The 20,325-nt window shown below is 35.9% G+C and overlaps 1 protein-coding gene across 1 annotated transcript in view; it reads left to right on the top strand.

The window, feature by feature from the left end:
* Positions 1 to 20,325, top strand: part of NCAM2 (neural cell adhesion molecule 2) — a 158,938-nt gene that overhangs the window by 20,063 nt on the left and 118,550 nt on the right. Inside the window, exons 6-8 of the mRNA XM_006756902.2 lie at positions 8,914 to 9,031; positions 11,899 to 12,059; positions 15,309 to 15,454. Of these exons, the coding sequence (XP_006756965.1) occupies positions 8,914 to 9,031; positions 11,899 to 12,059; positions 15,309 to 15,454 (425 nt within the window). The remainder of the gene's footprint in view (positions 1 to 8,913; positions 9,032 to 11,898; positions 12,060 to 15,308; positions 15,455 to 20,325) is intronic.

Below are 20,325 nucleotides of genomic sequence, written 5' to 3'. Positions count from 1 at the left end.
CTGGGAGGCATATTACCCTTTTACTATATAGGATAGAGGCCTGGTGCATGGGTGGGGCTGGCTGGTTTGCCCTGAAGGGTGTCCTGGATGAGGGTGGGGATCCTGCTGGGGTGCCTGGCCAGCCTGGGTGAGGGGCTGAAGGCCATTTTCAGACTGGTCAAACCCCCTTCAGGGTGGGGGTCCCTGGTGGAGTGCCTGGCCAGCCTGGGAGAGGGGCTGAGGGTCATTTTCAGGCTGTCCACACCCCCTTAAGGGTGGGGGAATCTGGTGGAGAGCCTGGCCAGTCTGGGTGAGGGGCAATGGCTGTTTTCAGGCTGGCCAAGCCCCCCAGCAGGGACTCTTACCCCATGAGGGTGTGGCCAGCCTGGATAGGGGCTGATGGCTGTTGACAGGCTGGCCATGGCCCCCAGCCCCTCAAGCTCCCAGTGGAGTCTGGCTGGAAGCAGGTATCTGGGATTTATTTATCTTCTATAATTGAAACTTTGTTACCTTGAGCAGAGGCCACAGCCGGCCAGGGCAAGTGAGAAGCTTGGCTTCCTCTGTTGCCAGGGCAACCAAGCCTTCTGCTTGCTCCAGCTCTGTGGCTGCCGGCCGCCATCTTGGTTGGATTAATTTGCATATAGTCGCTCTGATTGGCTGGTGGGCATGGCTTAGGGCATATCAGAGGTGTGGTCAATTTGCATGTTTCTCTTTTATTAGAATATAGATATATATATGATGGCTTGCCATCTTTTTTATAAATTACGGGGCATTTTTACTAGGTCATTATATTACACACACATAAACACACAGGCACACTTACACACAAATCTTGGGTACGTTCTTTAAATGACGATCAAGTCACTTCTCCTTTTTAACCTATACCCAGGCTCCCCTCATCAGGTTCCTAGCCATTAGTTCAATAGAATCTCTTCAAAGCTATTCAGAAAATGTTCATATCAATTCAAGATCTGGAAATAACTTTTAGATGTAAAACATAGCTGATAGAAATATTTTTGTAAAATATGTTTGTAAGGTATAAGGATTCATTATTTTCTGAATCTTTTGTAAATTTGTAAAGAATGATCCACTAACTGCCAATTCAAACTTGGGATAATGACCCAGCATCAATTGAGAGTAGATGAAAACAACTAGTCATATAATTTTAAAGCAATGTGTCTTTAATCTTCCTTTGAACATTACAATCAACAGTGATGACAATGACCACAGATATTTGTGCAAATAGGTACCTGATTGGACAGTGCACTTTGCTACTGCAATGACATTCAGACAGTGATTTTGGATTCCCACCTATTTTTAGCTATTTATTAAAGTTAAGGAAACTAGGAGAAATAATTTTGTTTTTATAAAAAATGTAAAGTCAGGATTTTTCTATGAAGCCTATGTACAAATTTAAAGTGAACTAGCCTCTTGTATATCAATAATATAATTGACAACTAGGCAGAGAGGTATTTTAAGTCAGTTTAATGACTGCAAATTATGAGGGAATTTGTAACTTATAAAAATAATATACATTTTTAAAATTTTACTAAGTGTTTTTCTCCCTAATGATACCATTAAATTTCAAAGATTAGCAGTCTGGGAATACAGAGGACTAAAATATGTTGTTGTTTTCCCCTTAACTCCTATTCAACTAATAATTTAGAAATTTTCAGATAATAGATAATTTGATAGACCACTTATGAAGATCTAGGCACATCTTTCTTGCCTTTCTCCTCTAGATTAATAATTGGTGTGAATAGTTAATATAGTCTCTTACCTTTATTTGATCTGTATTTCTCCTTTGCCTAGAATTTCCTCAGTACACGTAAAGGGGCATAATGTCCTACTTGAAAGGCTGTAGAAAAGCATGTATCCACTTCGCAACATACTCCATTTAATTTCTGAATAAAAAGAAGGCAGCATTTTACCATGATTTGCAACAGGTCCTCCAACTGAACTCATCTATCAGGAAACTGTCCTCTAGGTGGCAGTTTCCTGATAGTCATGTGGAGATTAGTCTTTGTTTTTTGTGTGTTTTTCCCCCCTGTAACAATTGGTTGATATGTACAGAAGGCAATTCTATCATTTATAACAAAATTTTAAGTCTACAAAGGGCCTCAGGATACCTCAATAATGTACCCTATTTTTTTTTTCATTTCATAGAAGCAATCAGTAAAGTAAAAGGTACCTACAAGGTACCATCTGACACGTGTGGACATGAATGGCACTCAGCATAATTCGTGTGTAATTTAATTTGTAGCAACATTCATAAGTTTTGCATTAAGGAATAATTTAGGAAGCAATGTCAGTATTTCATTCTCACTGCAAGTTACTTATGACCAGTTATCTCTTGCCTTCCATTTTTTAAAAATATTTTTTTATTGATTTCAGAAAGGAAAGGAGAGGGAGAGAGAGGTAGAAACATCAATGATGCGAGAGAATCATTGATTGGCTGCAGGCTTCCTACTGGGGATCAGCCTGAAACCTGGGGATGTGCCCTGACTGGGAATTGAACCATGGCCTCCTGATTCATAGTTTGATGCTCAACCACTGAGCCATATGGTTAGGCATTGCCTTCCTTTTTTGTTTGCCTAATATTTAGTGGCTTTTAATAAAAGTGTAGGCATCCAGAACATGTGTCTTTTTAAAATCTATCTTTATTGTTTAAAGTATTACAGATGTCCCTCTTTTTCCCCCATTGACCCCTTCCATCCCAATTTTGCCTCCTCCCAGGCCTATGACACTATTGTCTGTGTCCATGGGCTATGCATATATGCATATGAACTCTTTGGTTAATGTCTTCTCATATCCCCCTCCCCCCTTCCCTCTAAGATTCATCAGGCTGTTCCATTTGTATTTTTCACAGGGAAACTAGTTAAGAAGCAGATAGAATTTTAATTTTAGTTAGGTACAAATTAAGTAAGTTCCAACTGTAAGTAAGATTAGTTCCCTGAAATGGATTTTATTTTCAAGTACAGTATGATTTTCCCCTTTAGGCAGGTACACTTAGTTTTACCAGGAGTAAAGAGTGTGCAACCCTCCTTAAAATATTAATTGCAATAGGATGAAAAAGTTTGCAATTCTGTCTAAAACATGGTTTTCTCTCTCTTTTTTGGCCAGATTGATTTTGGTTCACACTGAAAAATTTTGTTCAACTCTTATTTCTAGCAAGTTTTAAAAAAATTTCATCTGCCTTATTACATGATTTTCTCCATGAGCTCTCATAGCACTGGGTACATCCCTGTAAAATTTCAAAAGTTAGGTATTTGAAAGGAGCCACCAGATCACACAGAATATGCACATGGAAAGACTTTATTCTAAAGGAAAGTATGTGGTGTGGTAAGAGGAAAAGAATGCAGGTGAGCATCAGGCCTTCGAGAGACAATTGTGTGGGCAAGATTCCCAGGGCCCTGTTCACACACAAGGGTAGTGCTGTGTCTTCAGTGTAAACCACCGAGATCTGAGTGAGAAATCTGAAGGAACCCTTGTGGGGCTGAAGGGTTGGGGAAGGGGCCTGTCAGTAATCAAATTCGGCTTCACAAGTTGGTGAGTCCAGATGCAAATGATCAGTGCAGAAAATGACATCGGGGATAGCTAGGGCAGTTTCCCGTCCATCGTAAATTCCAAAGTCTTTGTCTTCACTAAAAGTCAATTAACAGACATTCAAGTATCCCCCGAGATATTTTAGAACTTTTCCAGCTGAGCTGTCATCAGACTGCATCTCTGTAATCTCTCTGTCAGTGTAACTTCCACACTGACTTGAAATTAGCCATTTATGTATGAAATTATCTCATTAACTACACCATTGGTGCTTCAAGGACAGAAGTGATATTTTATCACTTCAAGGAATATTTTGGAGTTTTGTATTCAGAAAGCAGTGAATAACTTTGGGAATGATTTCTCCAGTTTCTAATTATTTTGTACAAAAGTGTCATTACTGCAATCACAAAGACTATTTTATTTGATAATTATTATTATTATTTTTTCTTTTTAGGTTAAATAACCCAAATTATTTTACTATTCTCTTGAGGACATTTCTCCCCTTACATTACCAATCTACTAATCCAATTCTCGTTACTTTGCATGCATTTTAACATTAGTAAATTAAATTATTAGGTGCAGTACCTTTTGTTAGCTTTCATAGGTTTCTCTACCTAGATATTTATGTCACCTACGAATAAAGACACTTTCACTTGGTGTATTCAGATTTCCATCTGGCATCAGTTCCTAAATGCCCAAATAACTTCCTTTAGCATTTCTTACAGTGCACGTTTGCTCACAATTATTAACTTCACGCACTTCATGTCTGAGAAAGGATTTCACCTTAATATTTGAAATAAAATTTTGCTCAGTATAGAATTCTGAGTTGACAGTTCTTTCCCCTCTTTCAGTGCCTTAAAAAATCCTGAGCCTTTATCTTAGGCCAAGTTATTTTAGATCAAAAGTTTGTTCTTATCCTGATTGTGTGCCTCTGCACGTCAAGGGTGCCACCCACCCGGTCCTGCCAGATTTTTGAAGATTTTCTCTTTATCACTTATTTTAAGCAGTTTGAATACAATATACCTCATTGTGATTTCAATCTCATTATTCTTGTATTTATGTTTTGTTGACAAATGTATATTATACTTCTTATAACATTAGAAAATGTTTTAGATGTTAGCTCTTCAAATATTGTTTATGACATAGATTTTTAAAACTCCAATTTCAGTTATTTGGCTACTTGAACTTATTCCACTGCTCTCTGTCCTGTTTCTTCCCCTTTACCTATTTTTTCTTCATGTATTAAGATTTGGGTAGTCTCTGTTGATAGAAGTTCGAGTTAATAATCTTTACTTCTGCAATGTTTGATCTACTATTAGTTCTATCTCATGTACTTTTGATTTCAGACTGTGTAGTTTTAATATGTAGAAACTTGATTTTTAAAAATATCTTCTAAGTCTCTAACATGATCAGTTTTTCTTTTAGATTCTTGAACATATGGAATGCAGTTTTCATAACTGCTTTACTGTCCTTATCCACTAATTATACCATCTTGGTCTTTTCTGGGTCAGTTTTGGTTGATTGTATATTTACGTCTTCATGTCTCATATTTCTTCCTTCTTTGCATATTTAATAATTTTTATTTGGATGCCAGATGTGGATTTTACCTCTGTAATGTGCTGAATATTTTTGTTTTTCTTTAAATCTTTTGGGTCTTTATCCAGGAATTCAGATAAGGTCCTTGGTAACAGTTTAATCGGTTCAGTTTATTCCTTTAAGCTTTGTTAGGTGGGGAGAATACTCCAGAGCTTATTTTGCCCCACTTCTGAGGTACAGTATTTCCGATTGCTCTATTTCACATGCACTATGAGGTATTTTAAATTTTTTATTCTGGCCGTGGGAATAGGGACTGTTCTTTGCTCTACTTGAGCTTTGGAAATTATTCCTTCTAATTGGCCTCAGAAGTTTCCTCTCATGGTTGCACTCCTCAGTACTCATCTGAAGAACCCAAGGGAACTCACTGCAAATCTCAGGAAGTCCTCCTTGTGCACCTCTCCGGTCTGGCACTCTGTCCTGTGACACACAGCCAGACACCTGACTTCCCAGACCACCTGCCCTGGCTCCTCAGACCTCTAGATCCCAACTGGGCTCCTCCTCTTTGTACCACAGCTTAGAAACTCTCTCTAGACAGTAGCCTGGGACAGTAATAGGACTTACCTCATTTCCTCTCATATTTCAGAGATCACTGTTGAATCATTTTGTTAACTGATTGACAATATCTTGAAAACAGTTACTTTATGCAATGTGTAAACATTTTGAGTTGTTTCTACATCTTGGCTGGAAGCTCACATTCTTATATATTTCAATATAGCGAACAAAGTTATAAACATTATTTTAAGCATTTTAATACTATGCCCTAGCAATATGTTTGTTTTCAATATGATATTGCATCCTTATACCTATATTCTGACATCAAAATATTTTAGTCTCCCATACTGTACTGACTTCAAAATAATTTCAGTTTTACATAAACTGAAATTATATATATATATATATAAATTTTATATATATGCTTATATATGCGTATATGTTAATTATTATATAGCAAAGAGAAGTTTTTATTGCACCCAAGTTACAAAGAACAGAGGACCACACAGTAGACATGGCAGTAGAAGACAACTCAGGGCTCATAGCTGGAAAGAGCAGGAATTAGAAGGCTAAAGGCTTTTAAATGCTATCACTTGTGCCACACGATTATCCTGGCAAGGCAGAGAGATAGGTCAGAAAGCAGGACAAATGGGTTTTTTGTGAAGGCTGCTCTCTAACACAGTTTGAAATATCCATATATAAGAGAGCTTTCTCCTCCCACCTTGCCATCGGCAGCTGGCAAAACCTTTAGAAAATTGTGGAGAGTGGCTATAGTGTTTGGACAGGTTCAAGCCTCGGACTGATGAGAGGGCACGGTCCTCTCATTGCCATGTGCAAGTCCCAGCTTGGAGGGCAGAGCCCTCCCAGCACAATTATAGCCAACACCTATAGTTGTTGGCTTGAACGTATGGTCTGAACACATGGCCCCACGTGTCTGAGTGATGTGGGCTTGATAGAGTTCAGGTGCATGTAGTTGAGTAGGATCAAAACCCATGAGAATGTTAAAATAGAGGAAATGTGGGATTTATGAGAGAAAAATAAATTTGAATGAAATATAATGGTAATTCCATTTAAAGTTATTTAATCCAACTCAATAGCATACTTATAACTAGGTAAATATACAAAAAATACTCTATAGTCTAAAACAGTGGCTAAAAAACTTCCAGGACTTTTTGACATTTGAACTAGTGAACATCTCTGCAAATTTAAATGCTATTACTCTTCAAAATAGTTCTAGAATTATTCTTTAAAGTTCGATGTAAATATATAATATTTATATTTTCTGCTAATCTATACTATAAGAATGTATATATCACTAGGAAAGTCAATGTATCAAAACATAAGTGTCAATATTTGTCAGTTCTTACAGATCATCCAGCATATGCAGTACACTATCTAGAAAAGAAAATTATAATAAAAATAAATAACTTTTTTAGGTTAGTAACAGGACAGCCACCAGGGTATGTGACTCTCCATTTGGAAGAGTTTCTATGTTTGAAAATACTTTCCTGTGCAGAGAATTTCTCTTGAGGTGTTTATTTTCATTATAGCTCTCTAAAGGGTTAAAAATCTTCATTGCTGTAATAAAAACCAGGCATAGTGTTCTTATAACTACATTTATAATAATCAAATGAAAAGCAATGCATTTTTATTAAAATGTTATTTTTTTCATAATTACAAGAGTAGGCAAATGGGTTACAGAATGTTAAATTTCAATGTACTTAAAATGCAGAGTTAATATGTGAAAAAAGTCCATCCTATTATAACACTAGTAATTATTGTGTTACTTTAGAGACAGCATGTCAGATTATGCCCCCTTGTACCTGAATTCATAAGGGGAGAAACTTGATTTATTGTGATTAATTACTAAGATACATATCAGCTCCTCTTCCCACTATCAATGGCGGTAATGCAGCATTAATGCTGACCTGAATGCCATGTTGGGATATTTAATTAAAATCACACTGGTTAATGCCAGTCTGGTCATACTGTTTGTTATATGTTAAAAACAAATCTATTAATATAACTAATTTGGGGAATATCGTCTTGTCAGATTAAATAGAAAATCATAAAAGTGTGCATTAAATCAAAATTTATGCTGTCCTTTGAAATTTAGCTTCTCTTATGGATGTTATTGATTTGTTTATTGCAAACAGTGCATTTCAGTAACAGTTTCAACAAGTATGAAATGTGCAGCACACACAGTTTTTGTAATGTAATTAGTTAGAAATTGGGGAAGCTTAATTTTAAATTGAATTGTTCATGAAAATCTATTTCATACTCTCTATGGCTTGAGCAGTTTCTCTTTATAAAATGGTCTATAGTTGTTTAAAGAAATTAAATGCAGTTAATCAGAAGGAACATTATGGTTTGACATCTAATTTGAAAGCCCTGTCTTGAAGCAGTGAATGATTGCTTATAGAATTACATATACTGAGGAGAACCCAAATAGGAAATCCATTCATGCTCCAAGTAGATCTCAGCACTGCTGTAAGTCAGGGTAGTAGAGCCTGTCTTTTTGTGAACAGTATTTTATAAAAGTATATATATACCAAAATGTCTATTTTATTGTTTAGTCTAGTTTGATAGATTCAAAATAGTATAATGGCAGAGAGTAAATCATCTAATTATTCTACATCAGAAAGTAGATCTATGATCTTAAAGTCATTTGAGATCAAGTCAGCCTGTTGATGTAAGTACAGATGTTGACTATCAAGTTTTAAATCTTAGGCCCGGCCCACGTGGGTCAGCGATTGAGTGTCAATCCAGGAACCAAGAGGTCACTGGTTCAATTCCTGGTCAGGGCATATGCCTGAGTAGCGGGCTTCATCCCCAGTGGGAGCCATGTGGGAGGCAGCCAATTGATGAAGTTCCTCTTTCATTGATATATATATATATATATATATCTGCCACTTTCCCTTCCTCTCTCTCTAAAAATTGATAAAAACATTTAAAAATATTTTATAGCTTAGTATAAACAACAACAGCAAAAGTGGTGGTAAAAATGTCCCATTGGTACTGCTGAAATGTTCTTTTCTTTAAAAAAAAAAAATCGTTTTATTGCTTAAAATATTACAAAGAGTAGTCATATGTCTCCTTTTTTCCCCCTTGACCTTCCCCCGGCCTCCCCTACCCCCCAGTGTCTTGTGTCCATTGATTATGCTTATATGCAGGCATACAAATCCTTTGGTTGATCTCTTACCCCCCCCGCCACCCTCCCGGGTCTTCCCGCTGTAGTTTGACAGTTTGTTTGATGCTGAAATGTTCTTCATCTCTCTTTATCTATGTTCATCTGTTTTTCAGTGCCACCAGCAATCACAATGCCTCAGAAATCCTTCAATGCCACAGCAGAGCGAGGAGAAGAGATGACATTATCCTGCAGGGCCTCTGGCTCTCCTGAGCCCACCATCTCTTGGTACAGGTAGGCTGTGTACCCACAATTCCCTCTGGTCTGTGTCCCTAATCAGGCTCATGAAAAAATAGTTGCGACCTTTTCATTATGTCCAGAAGGAAAGCGTTGTTTTTGAATTTTATTTAAAAGGCTATTATGCTTTTGGTTTCATTTATATTGGTTAGATTCAACTGTTAGAGATCAGCAGAGTGACTTAACCCAAGTCAAAGGTGTACCCATAGTGCTGATCATTCTGTCTCTAAGGCGTGTTTCTTTTTTCATTCATTCATTTTTTACATTGCACACTTCATGTTTTTGCATTTCATTTTTTACACTGTATTTTTTTAAATTTTATTTTTCAATTACAGTTGACATTATTTTATATTAGTTTCAGGTGCATACAGTTTAGTGGTTAGACAGTTATATAATTTACCATGTAATCCCCCCGATAATTCAAGTACCCACTTGGCACCACATAACTTATTATAATATGATTGATATTGTCTATGCTAAGTTTAGCATTCCCATGATTATTTCTCAGTCCCCACCTTTTCAACTATAGTAGATATCTTCTCATTCTCCCTAAAAACACAACCCAAAGAGTTATTAACTTAGTAATGGGATCTATAGTACCCTCTATTACTGTCAGTCATGTGAATTTTTCATGATAAGTGCCCATGTCTCATTCATTTGCTACATTTCAATCATACTATATAATAAAAGGATAATATGCAAATTGACCCTAACAGCGGAATGCCCAGAACGACTGCTGGATCAGTCACTATGAAGCTCACTGACTACCTCTTGGTCCCTTCCCCTGGCCACCAGGCACCAATCACCTGATGGCAAACAGGGAACCAGGGGTTGGTGCGGGGGGGGAGGGCAGGGCCAGCTGCAGGCAGCTGGGGAAGATTGCCCTGATCGGGACTGTACCCACGCATGAGTTTCATGTGCCTGGCCTCTATATTAGTACAATATTTCACATGAGGTAAGGAAATAACTCTCCTTATCAGAAAGAACACTGGAAGTTAGTTAATCTGCTCCTTATATTACTGTTTGAATTGAGGGATATGGAAATTGTACTAAAAATTTTAGTTGCGATCTGTGAATGAGAGCAGAGAGGGAAAATACACATCTATGGGCTACTTGTGAGAATTCACACAGGTAAATAATATAGGCAAAACGTTGTATAAAACACATGTTATTGAAACTTCTAGTGTATTATTATTTTATTAATAGTCATAGTATTAAACAAATCAATATTTTTCACTGAATAGATTGAGAAATAGATTGTATCACCAACTGCACTGAAAGATCTCTTTATACATGAAATTCTAGAGAAAAATGCTGAAATGTCATTTTTTATAATTGTAAATATAGGGTTAGTAAAAATATTTTTAAGTTAAAAGTACAGAGTGCTATATATACATTTGCTATTAGTAGTTTATAAACTCTACTTTTGCACTCTACCCTTATGATATTTTTGCACATTTCATGATATTTTTAGAGATATCAATAGAAACTGAACAAGCAGATGTTATTGAGATATAGAAGGATAAGGATTATATGAAGATATGTGCCAGTGCTTTCTAGAAAGCAAAGCCAAAGTTCACTTGAAAGGTCATTTAGTTTATCAAGTAAATGTTCTGTTTCTATAGAGGAAATACTTTATAATCCTTTTAGAGATTTTTCTTTTTAAATTTATATTTGTATGGAAAAGTAAGTCTTTCCATCCCTAAGAACAGATCCTAAACTTTTTATATCAGTGGACATTAAAATCTATTCAATCATCTAAAGCACCATTATAAGAAACATATAGAAGGAGAGCTGGAAGAAAGAATTGGAGGGAGAGGACATGACAATAAACAGAATGAAAAAAATATGCAATATAAGAAGGTGTCACACATATTAAGGGGCATTGTTTCAGATTTAAAGATATTTAAAATATTTCTTGCTATAGTTGTTATAAAACAGTGTGTAAGACATTGTCTTAGTGTACCACAAAGGCTAGGATTAGGGCAGAATAAATACGGCTTCAGTCCGGAAAGAACATGGAAAGTGTTAAATATTCAAATCTAAGAAGAAAATTATTTTTTAAATGATTTCTCCTCACTAGGGAATTAGATCATTATATTCAGCATAATTTGTCTAACTGCATTTTCACATAATTACTTCATCTTACCCTCTTATTGGCAGTACATGTTTTCAGAATAAATCGGTTGCATATTTAAATTGCATTTACTTTGAAACTTAAAGTAGGTTTCCATAGAAATTCTATTAATGTGTCTCAGGAACCTAGTAAATAAAGTTTTCATAAATACGTGTTAACTCACCAACATTAAAAAGGTACATAGAGTTAAAATCATCAAATAAACTTTTTTGGTTTAATAATCAAAGTACAGATTGAACCAATGTGCTCTTTTGCCTAAGATTGGCATCAATATTTCAACATAACTCAAATGTTATTCTTGTCTATAAAGTCAAAACTATTTTAAAGTATGACTTTAATACGTTAAGTTTTTCTGGGCTACTAGAAGTATCCTTTAGATTGGATTATAGCCTTGTTTATCAAGAGCTATGAAATTATTACCAACTACAGATCAAAAAGTTAAGTATGATGCCTGGCTGGAAATCAATAGGTTGATTGTCAACCTATGAACCAGGAGTTCATGGTTCAATTCCCTGTCAGGGCACATGCGTGGGTTGCAAGCTTGATCCACAGTGTGGGGCATGTAGGAGGCAGTGGATCAATGATTCTCTCTTATCATTGATTCTATCTCTCCTTCTCCCTTCCCCTCTGAAATCAATAAGACTATATTTTTTAAAAAGTTGAATATGATTGTCTCCTGAGTTGTGAAGCCTGATTTATGAAGATCAACCTCTTTTCTTTTCTTTAGGAATGGCAAGTTCATTGAAGAAAGTGAAAAGTACATATTGAAAGGAAGCAATACAGAGCTCACTGTCAGAAACATAATCAATAGTGATGGAGGCCATTATGTCTGCAGGGCCACAAATAAGGCAGGAGAAGATGAAAAACAGGCATTCCTACAAGTCTTTGGTAAGTATTATAGCATAGTGGTTAAAACTGTTATGTCTAGAGGGAGGTCTGGGTCAATTTTACTCTGTCACTTGTATGAACTGTTTAACTTTCCAAAATTAAATCTCCATTTTTCATCTCTAAAATATATTTTAAAATTGCAGCTACCAGATAGAATTGTTTTAAGAATTACATGAAATTATACATGTAAATTTTTGTGAAATATTGGCTGACTCATACAGAGGTTTGAAGAAAATTCATTTAGTTACACTACTGGGATCTCATATATAGATACTAGAGGACTGGTGCATGAAATTTGTGCACTGGAGGGGGGAGGGTGTTTCTCCTACCCGGCCTGTGCCCTCTCAGGTGACGTCCACCTGCTCCCCCCCCCTGCCAGCCCGGTCAACCCCAACTGCCCTCCCCGGCCAGCCTGGTCGCCCCCAACGGCTCTTCCCTGCTCACCTGGTTGCCCCAACTGCCCTCCCCTGCTGGCCTGGATGCCCCCAACTTCCCTCCTCTGCTGGCCCAATAGCCCCCAACTGCCCCCTTCTGCTGACCTGATAACCCCAACTACCCTCCCCTGCCGGCCATCTTGTGACAATGTGGAGGTGAACATCTTGTGGCGGCCATCTTGTGAAAATGTGGAGGTGGCCATCTTGTGATGACATGAGGGTGGCCATCTTGTGAAGAAATGGGGGTGGCCATCTTGTGAGGATGTTAGGGCACAAGGACGCGAGGGCCACCTAGGCTTTTATTAGTATAGATATTCGTTGCTCTTCATAAATCTTAAAATGAAATATGTTGGGATCAGCTGTACTTTCATTATATTTCTAAAGAGCACACCTATGAGGCTATAATTAGGCCACATTGTCATGTAACTGTAATTAAATATTCCCATTTCATTTCATCAAAAAGAAATATAATATAAATATCTTCCATAATTACTAAAAGCTATATTACCTTATTTGGCAACCTTATAGAGAGTTAAGAACTAGTATGCTTTTTAAAAAGTATTTGTTTTGCTTTTATTATGTTTTCAAGAAGAAAAACAATTTTGCTGGTGAATATTTAGTACAGTTGGGCCGTGACGAGTGTCCTGACTAACGAGTTTTTCAAGATACAAGCCGTCTCTCAGCCGTTTTTTGCTTTGAGTTGCGAGCTAAAATTCGGGTTATGAGCCAGCTTCATATACCCCACCGCTAGTTGGTGCAGCGAACGTCACAGTGAATGCCACAACATCAGCCCAGCATCACGTGTCTCACTCGTTCACTTTAAGATTTGACATATGAGTAATTTGATTTACGAGCTCCGTCATGGAACGAATTAAACTCGTAAGTCAAGGCCCCACTGTATATGAGTGTTCTCTTTAAAAAGCATAACACTAAAACTCATATGCAGTACTAACATTTAGTATATTTTCTCCATTTTTAAAAACACTGTTGACAAAATGCTTTCACAGCTGAGACAGGAAAGGAAGGAGGGAGAACTCTGTAAGGGTAAGAAGGGCCAGTGTTTGCAGTAGGCAGATGCAGGGGACTATGGCTACAGAGCAAGAGCTGAATGGTAATACACGTGGACACGCTCTCTGCCAACTGATCCTGTAATCACATAATAGAAATATTTTCTGAACCAAAGACATTTTCATAAATTTTCATTATATCATGGCAGAGTGAGACAGACAAAGACTAGACCAAAATACATTAAAATAATTAAATAAAATTTGGAATAACAAAATATTCAAAAAAGAATGTGAAAATGGGCAAACCAGGTGGTGTTGGGTATAAAGGGCTATTATTTTGACTAGCTTGGTGTTGGAAAGTTACTCAGAAGGTAATGATAAAATGCATCTCCACAAAAATATTTAGCGATGAGATATCAGCAAAGCCGAGTCAGGCAAAAATTGTTCACGTAGAGGGAAGAGTAAACAAACTTAAATTTATTAGAAATTATAGAAAGCCCATAATTTGTTTCAGCAGTATTATTCATTTAAAAAAATTGTTCCCTTTAAAACCTAAAACATTAAATAAGTCTGACTCAGCATAAAAAAATAATTACTTAGAAATGATGGTGTCTGAGTTCATTCCAAAGGGTAATGTTCTCAAGCTACCTCAAGGGGTTCGTATCAAATACTGTTTATTTACTTGTAAGAATGGCAGTAAGTAAGAACAGATATTAAAAAATTTTTCTAATATTTTCATGTTATCAAATAGAAAATAATACATTATATATGCCACATCACTGTTGTAATCACTTTTGTATGATAATACTGAAAAATATTGTATTGTGTTTGACACAAAGTAATGTATATATATAGTGGAAATGTAACTAAATGTATTAATTCAATGGAATAAACACTTAATTGTTAAAAATTATGTATGCTATATTTCTGATATCAGGAATCTAATCTTCAAGATTAAGATAATTATAAAGAAATAGTTACAGTGCCAAGTAATATTGTTAAGGTAAATTGAGGTAAAAACAAGTCAACTAGGATGATATAAATAAACAGTATTTTTGTATCTTTATTAATAAACATTTTAGATATTGTGCTAAGTATACCTGACTACATATTCAGGATACAGTCATCATTGTTTTCTCCTTGGTGATATTGTTTTAAAAGCTTAGGAGATAATGACTCACTAAGTGGATGCCATGCCACCCCCACACACACAGACACAGACACACTCACACTTAAACACACATGTGGCTTTAAAAGGGAAAATTTTAATTTGTGGTTTAAGAGAAAAATACATAATAAAGTGACTCTTAAGATGGCAATATGTTGGAAGGAATTATAATACATATGTTGGTATCTAACCCACTTCAAATCCTATATAATAAAAGTTTAATATGCAAATTGGCCGAACAGCAGAACGACCAGCACAGCAGCCCTCCTCCACAGCAGCACTAAGTATGTCTTGGCAGTGGGCCTAAGCCATCAGTCGGATATCCCCTGAGGGCTCCTGGACTGACAAAGGGCGCAGGCTGGGCTGAGGGACCTCCCACCCACGAGTACATGAATGTCATACCCCGGTCCTCTAGTTAGTTTATAGTGATCATCGATGTGAACTATTTTTGGAAATTTTTTCACCTGTTCCTTGCAACTCTGTCAGCCCCCCTCTAAAGCAAAGCATGCTGCCATGCCTGCTGCAATGTTAACAATTCCATATCATACTACTGTGGACTCAAATGCCCATTATGGATTTTAGGTCTAAATAGAAATATTTTCCTCCAGTACAGATGGAGTAATGTATGTATTCTTTACAGTACAGCCTCACATAATACAGCTAAAAAATGAAACTACATATGAGAATGGCCAAGTCACACTCATCTGTGAAGCGGAAGGGGAGCCTATTCCAGAGATCACATGGAAAAGAGCCGTCGATGGAATCACATTCTCCGAAGGCGATAAGGTAACAGAAGCTCAATGCATAGTGGTTTTCAATATCATTGTATTTTTGGTGTTTTGCACATTATTAAATCTCACATTGGACTCCAATTGGCCAAGTAACTTGTAAGAAATACAGCAAGGGTTTATTTTTTAAAAAGGTAAGTCTACCACAATCAGCCTAAAACTAAATTCAGAGGAGGAAAAAGACATAGTTTAATATTTAAAGGTATTTTTTATTAAAGCACACAATCTTAGGTTGTTGGAATTCTTCAATTTGCCAAATTGGCTTTTGGTATATACCGAATATATAAAATATCTTATGGCAATTTTATCCCCTTCACCCTGTGCTGTGAAAATGAAAGTAATTCAAATTAACAAAAGTCAGTTTGTCATTTCACTCTGTACTCTTTGGACTGTCTTTGTGCAGTACAAAAGTAGGTTTCTGCTTTCATATAATATTGAATCTAGTAAGATAAATGAGTATAAATGTAAATTGTGACCTTTCACCAGAATGCATACAAGTTATGTAAAAATCAATTAAACACCATTATATATTTCACTAAAATCCATGGATTTTCATAATTGTCATTTTAAACAAGTCATATAAATGTCCAAGTTTAAACAGAAGCAAAACAGAAAGAAAAAGGTAGTAAATTAATGATATGATGGGTTGGCATTTTCAGATGAGTAAAAAATGTAACAGTAAGCTGATAGATGGGTTTTCTTTTCTCAATGTTAAAGGCAAATGTCCTTTATTCTGCAAAAGTCAGTGATATCTATAATATATGTAGCTTTGACTTTCCAACATTGGTAGCAGAAAAATTTGAAATAAGTTTATTCAAAATACACTTTGTATTTCTTCAAGTCATCATATCTTTAAACAACATGCTAACTCCATAGATTGACAACTTAGGCTACTCCCTATCCATTTATAGTTTATCTTTGAAAGAATGTGTTCCCACATATATTACTGTTCTTTTTCCCACTTTCTCCTCATGATGGCATATTTAAGGGAGTATATCTCTTTGGAAATGTACAGATATTTTATATATGCAAATTGAAATAAAAATTTCCCTAGGTAAACAATATAGTTTGCTTTAATATTTTTCTTAACAGAAAATAATATATATTTCTATGGCACAGTTGGCAAGTTTGAAAGGCGTTATAGTTACATAAAATGTTTAAAATAGTCAAAAAGCAATTAGACATAGAAAACTGTAGGCAAATGCTTTCATGTCGATTTAGTACGTTTCTGTTGACGAGATTACTCAAGTATGATTTTCATGTCTGTAAGCCCTTATTAATTATTTCTAGCTCAAAGTTTCATTACTTTCCTGTCTACTGTAAAATTCCTAAAAGTTCTCTAAGATGGCTTTTACTCCTTATTTAAAATATGCTTCTTTATTATATACCAAGAATGAGAGATATATTGTATTCCGTTATTTTATCAGTATAAGTTAGTCAAGTAACTGAGAGCCTGATATTTTATTCTACACTCTACACCCCAGGTTTCTCAAAACTACTTACAGAAATTACTTCTATAGTAATTGTGAAAAATAATCAACTAATTTCTATTTGCTAAGGATTATATCTATTAAAGTAGACATCCTTTTTATTTTTTATTTAGTTTATTTGTTATAAAACAATTATAGAAACCTAAATATGTTTTTTATTTTTCAAAATAACAACTTTTATCCAGTGGAAAAATAAGTTAAGACTGCTGTATTTATTTTCTATCATGATTTTTCTCCAAAATTATTTTAAGATCCCCATTTTATTTTCTTGATTGGTAGCCTTTTTTCTCTTAACATTACCAATTTCTTCAACAGTCAAAATTCAAAGATTGAATAGTTAAGCTGTGCTTTAAAGAAACCTAGTTTTGATTCTCAACTCTGCCATTTATAATGTTGCAGCTTTGCCAATGTTATCCAAACTCTTTTATTATTTATTTTTTTCAGTTTCTAAGTCATTTACTAACATGACAATAAATCTGGCTTCAGTAACTCTGGTACACACACACCACAACAGGAACCCCAGCCACTGATCTGCTTCGTAACACAAGGCCATGAACTCTTTTTAAGATGAGTTCTTCATCTTTAAAATTGAGATAATAGTACTTATTTTCCTTGTATAAGAAAGGTGAAGTGTGCCTTATAAAATGCATATAGATGTCTTTACCATATTGTAAATATTCAATCAACTTTATTTTTTCCTTGTCATATTACATAATTTTTAAAGCATAGTTTATCCTGTGTGGGCCTTTTTGGGGGGGGGCGGGGAGTGGGGGGGGGTTCTGAGTCTACTCTAGTTGTTAATAGACTCCATAAAGTCTGATACCTAAAGTCTGACTATACTTTGACTATCATAGAGTATGTTGAGATCATATGTCTTTTGTCTTAAAAAGTTACATGAGATTGTATTTGCCATAAGAATCACTTGAAGAGTCTGATAGGATGCAAATTCTGGGATCCCACAGCCAGAGGTTAATGTCATAAGTCTAGCGCAGGAACTAGGGGTGCATATTTTATGAACTCATCAGCTGACATTATATGGATGGTCTTCAGCCATACTTCAAAAAACAATTCTCTTACTTGAAGTCAAATGAAATTTAACAACTACTCCTTTCAACAGGAAAATGCTCTTACAATATTACTGGGCACCTGATAGGGGCCTGAGAAATACAGGACAAAAGAAAATAAAACTTCTGATCATGCATATAGTGTTAAAGTTTTGATAAAAATTGTTAAATGTGTCGGTCATAGTCAGTGAAATATCACCAATGTAATATGGTTCAAACTAATGATTGCATCCCAAAATATGACTGTGTTTAGCCAATATGTTCATCATTGAATTTGAAGCAGAGGGTCTCAATTAATAGTATTCCTTTTCCTTAACTAATTTCTCAATCACTAGATAAGACAAAAGAAATACACGAGGATAAAATATCTTGTGGCATGTCCTTATACTGAATTACGGAATTAGTTAGACTTAGCATAGTAGATCACTCTTGTCATAATCACTGCTGAGGTAAGCATCTGGGCTGAAAACTGCAGGGAACCTGTGGTTTCTACTGGAAGGTCTTTTCTGAAAATAAAAAAGGGAGTGGCTAGGAAAAGTGCATCCAATATGATGTCCTCACAGTTACCTATGAGACATCTCCCTCATTCCCTCAGGGAGGAGTAGGCAAGGGAGTTGGAAAGTCCAGGAGTGGAATGTTAGCAGAGCTCCCCTTCCATTGCATATATATTAGGTGCTCATGACAAATGTTCACTGCCCAGCAAACATGATGCTTATAACTTATTTTTCTATTGATTTCAGAGATGAACGGAGAGGGAGAGAGCAATAGAAACATCAAGGACAAGAGAGAATCTCTGATCGGCTGCCTCCTGCACAGCCCCCCATGGGGCTTGAGCCCACAACCAAGGCATGTGCCCTGACCAGGAATCGAACTGTGACTTCCTGGTTCATAGGTTAATGCTCAACCACTGAGCCACGCCAGTCAGGCAAAGCTTATAACATTTTAATGAGCTCTGTATATGCATTGTCTGAACTTATCTTCTGGAATGCTTGCCTCATAATAAATGACCCCAAAACATAGTGGCATAAAATAATCTTTTATTTCCCTTGTGATTTTGTGGATCAGGAATTTGGGGAGGCTCAACTGAGTGGCTACCACCAGGAGTCTCACATGTGCTCCCATTTAGATGTTTTCAGTAGCTGCAAATTTGAAGTAGGATTGAACTATGGGTATTAACATACCAGAAAATATCCTTGTGTAATATGTCTCTCAGAAACAACAAAAATATGGTGCTGAAACACAGAGCTCTTTTAAACTCATAAATATTTTATCTCTAATCTACTTACCTACATTTAAAACAATATATCTAATTTTTAAAACTTCAGAAAAAGTTTTTAAAAAACATGTACTGTGTAAGAAAAATAGAATGTCTACTTGCTTTAGAAATATTTCCTGAATATCCTTTGTTATTTCAGGATACTATTTTGTTCTTTGTCCTATTTTTAAAGAAATCACACAGTTTTTACTCACTAACTGTTAATGATCCATTTATTGAAAATTTATAAGCAATGTATTGTAGTGATAACAGTATAATTGATGATTTTTCATTAAAATATTGATTTACTAGGGATGTATAAAAGTTAATTAAATTGAATTTTAGCACATTATAGTGGAGTCATCTTATTTTATATAATTTTTATTCCTTAAAGTATTACAAAGAGTATTACATATGTCTCCCCCCCCCACCTTGACATCCCCCGGCCCCCCTACCCAAGAGTCTTATGTCCACTGGTTATGCTTATATGCATGCATACAAGTCCTTCGATTGATCTCTTATTTAAGTTAATCATATATGCATGCATATAAGTCCTTCGGTTGATCTCTTAATCCCCCCCAAACCCTCCCCAGGCTTCCCACTGTAGTTTGACAGTCTGTTCAATGTTGCTCTGCCTCTGCATCTACCCTTGTTCATCAGTCTATACTGGTCTCCATTATTGTCCCAACCTCACTGGAGCAGTCCCAACCTCACTGGGGCCGTCTCAGCCTCACCGGGGCCATTTCAACCTCACCAGGGCCATTTCAACCTCACCAGGACGTCCCTACCTCACATTTGTTTATAAGAATTAAAGTCCCTAACTTTTTCATTTAATATATGATATATATTTAATTTCATTAATTAAATGTATGCAATAAACTTTAGATAACAACTAAAGCTATTGTTGTGGAATATGTAATAGCCATGAATTAAAAGTTATAAATTATTATTATTATTATTATTTGATTCTTTATTGTTTAAAGTATTACATATAGTGTTACATATGTCTCCTTTTCCCCCCATTGACCTCTCCCTGGCCACTCCCATCCCCCAACACATG

The sequence above is a fragment of the Myotis davidii genome, unplaced genomic scaffold (assembly GCF_000327345.1).
Source record: "Myotis davidii unplaced genomic scaffold, ASM32734v1 scaffold2034, whole genome shotgun sequence".
NCBI lineage: Eukaryota > Metazoa > Chordata > Mammalia > Chiroptera > Vespertilionidae > Myotis > Myotis davidii.
The sequence above is the reverse complement of the archived record's forward strand: the minus strand, read 5'-3'. Positions and strand labels throughout refer to the sequence as shown.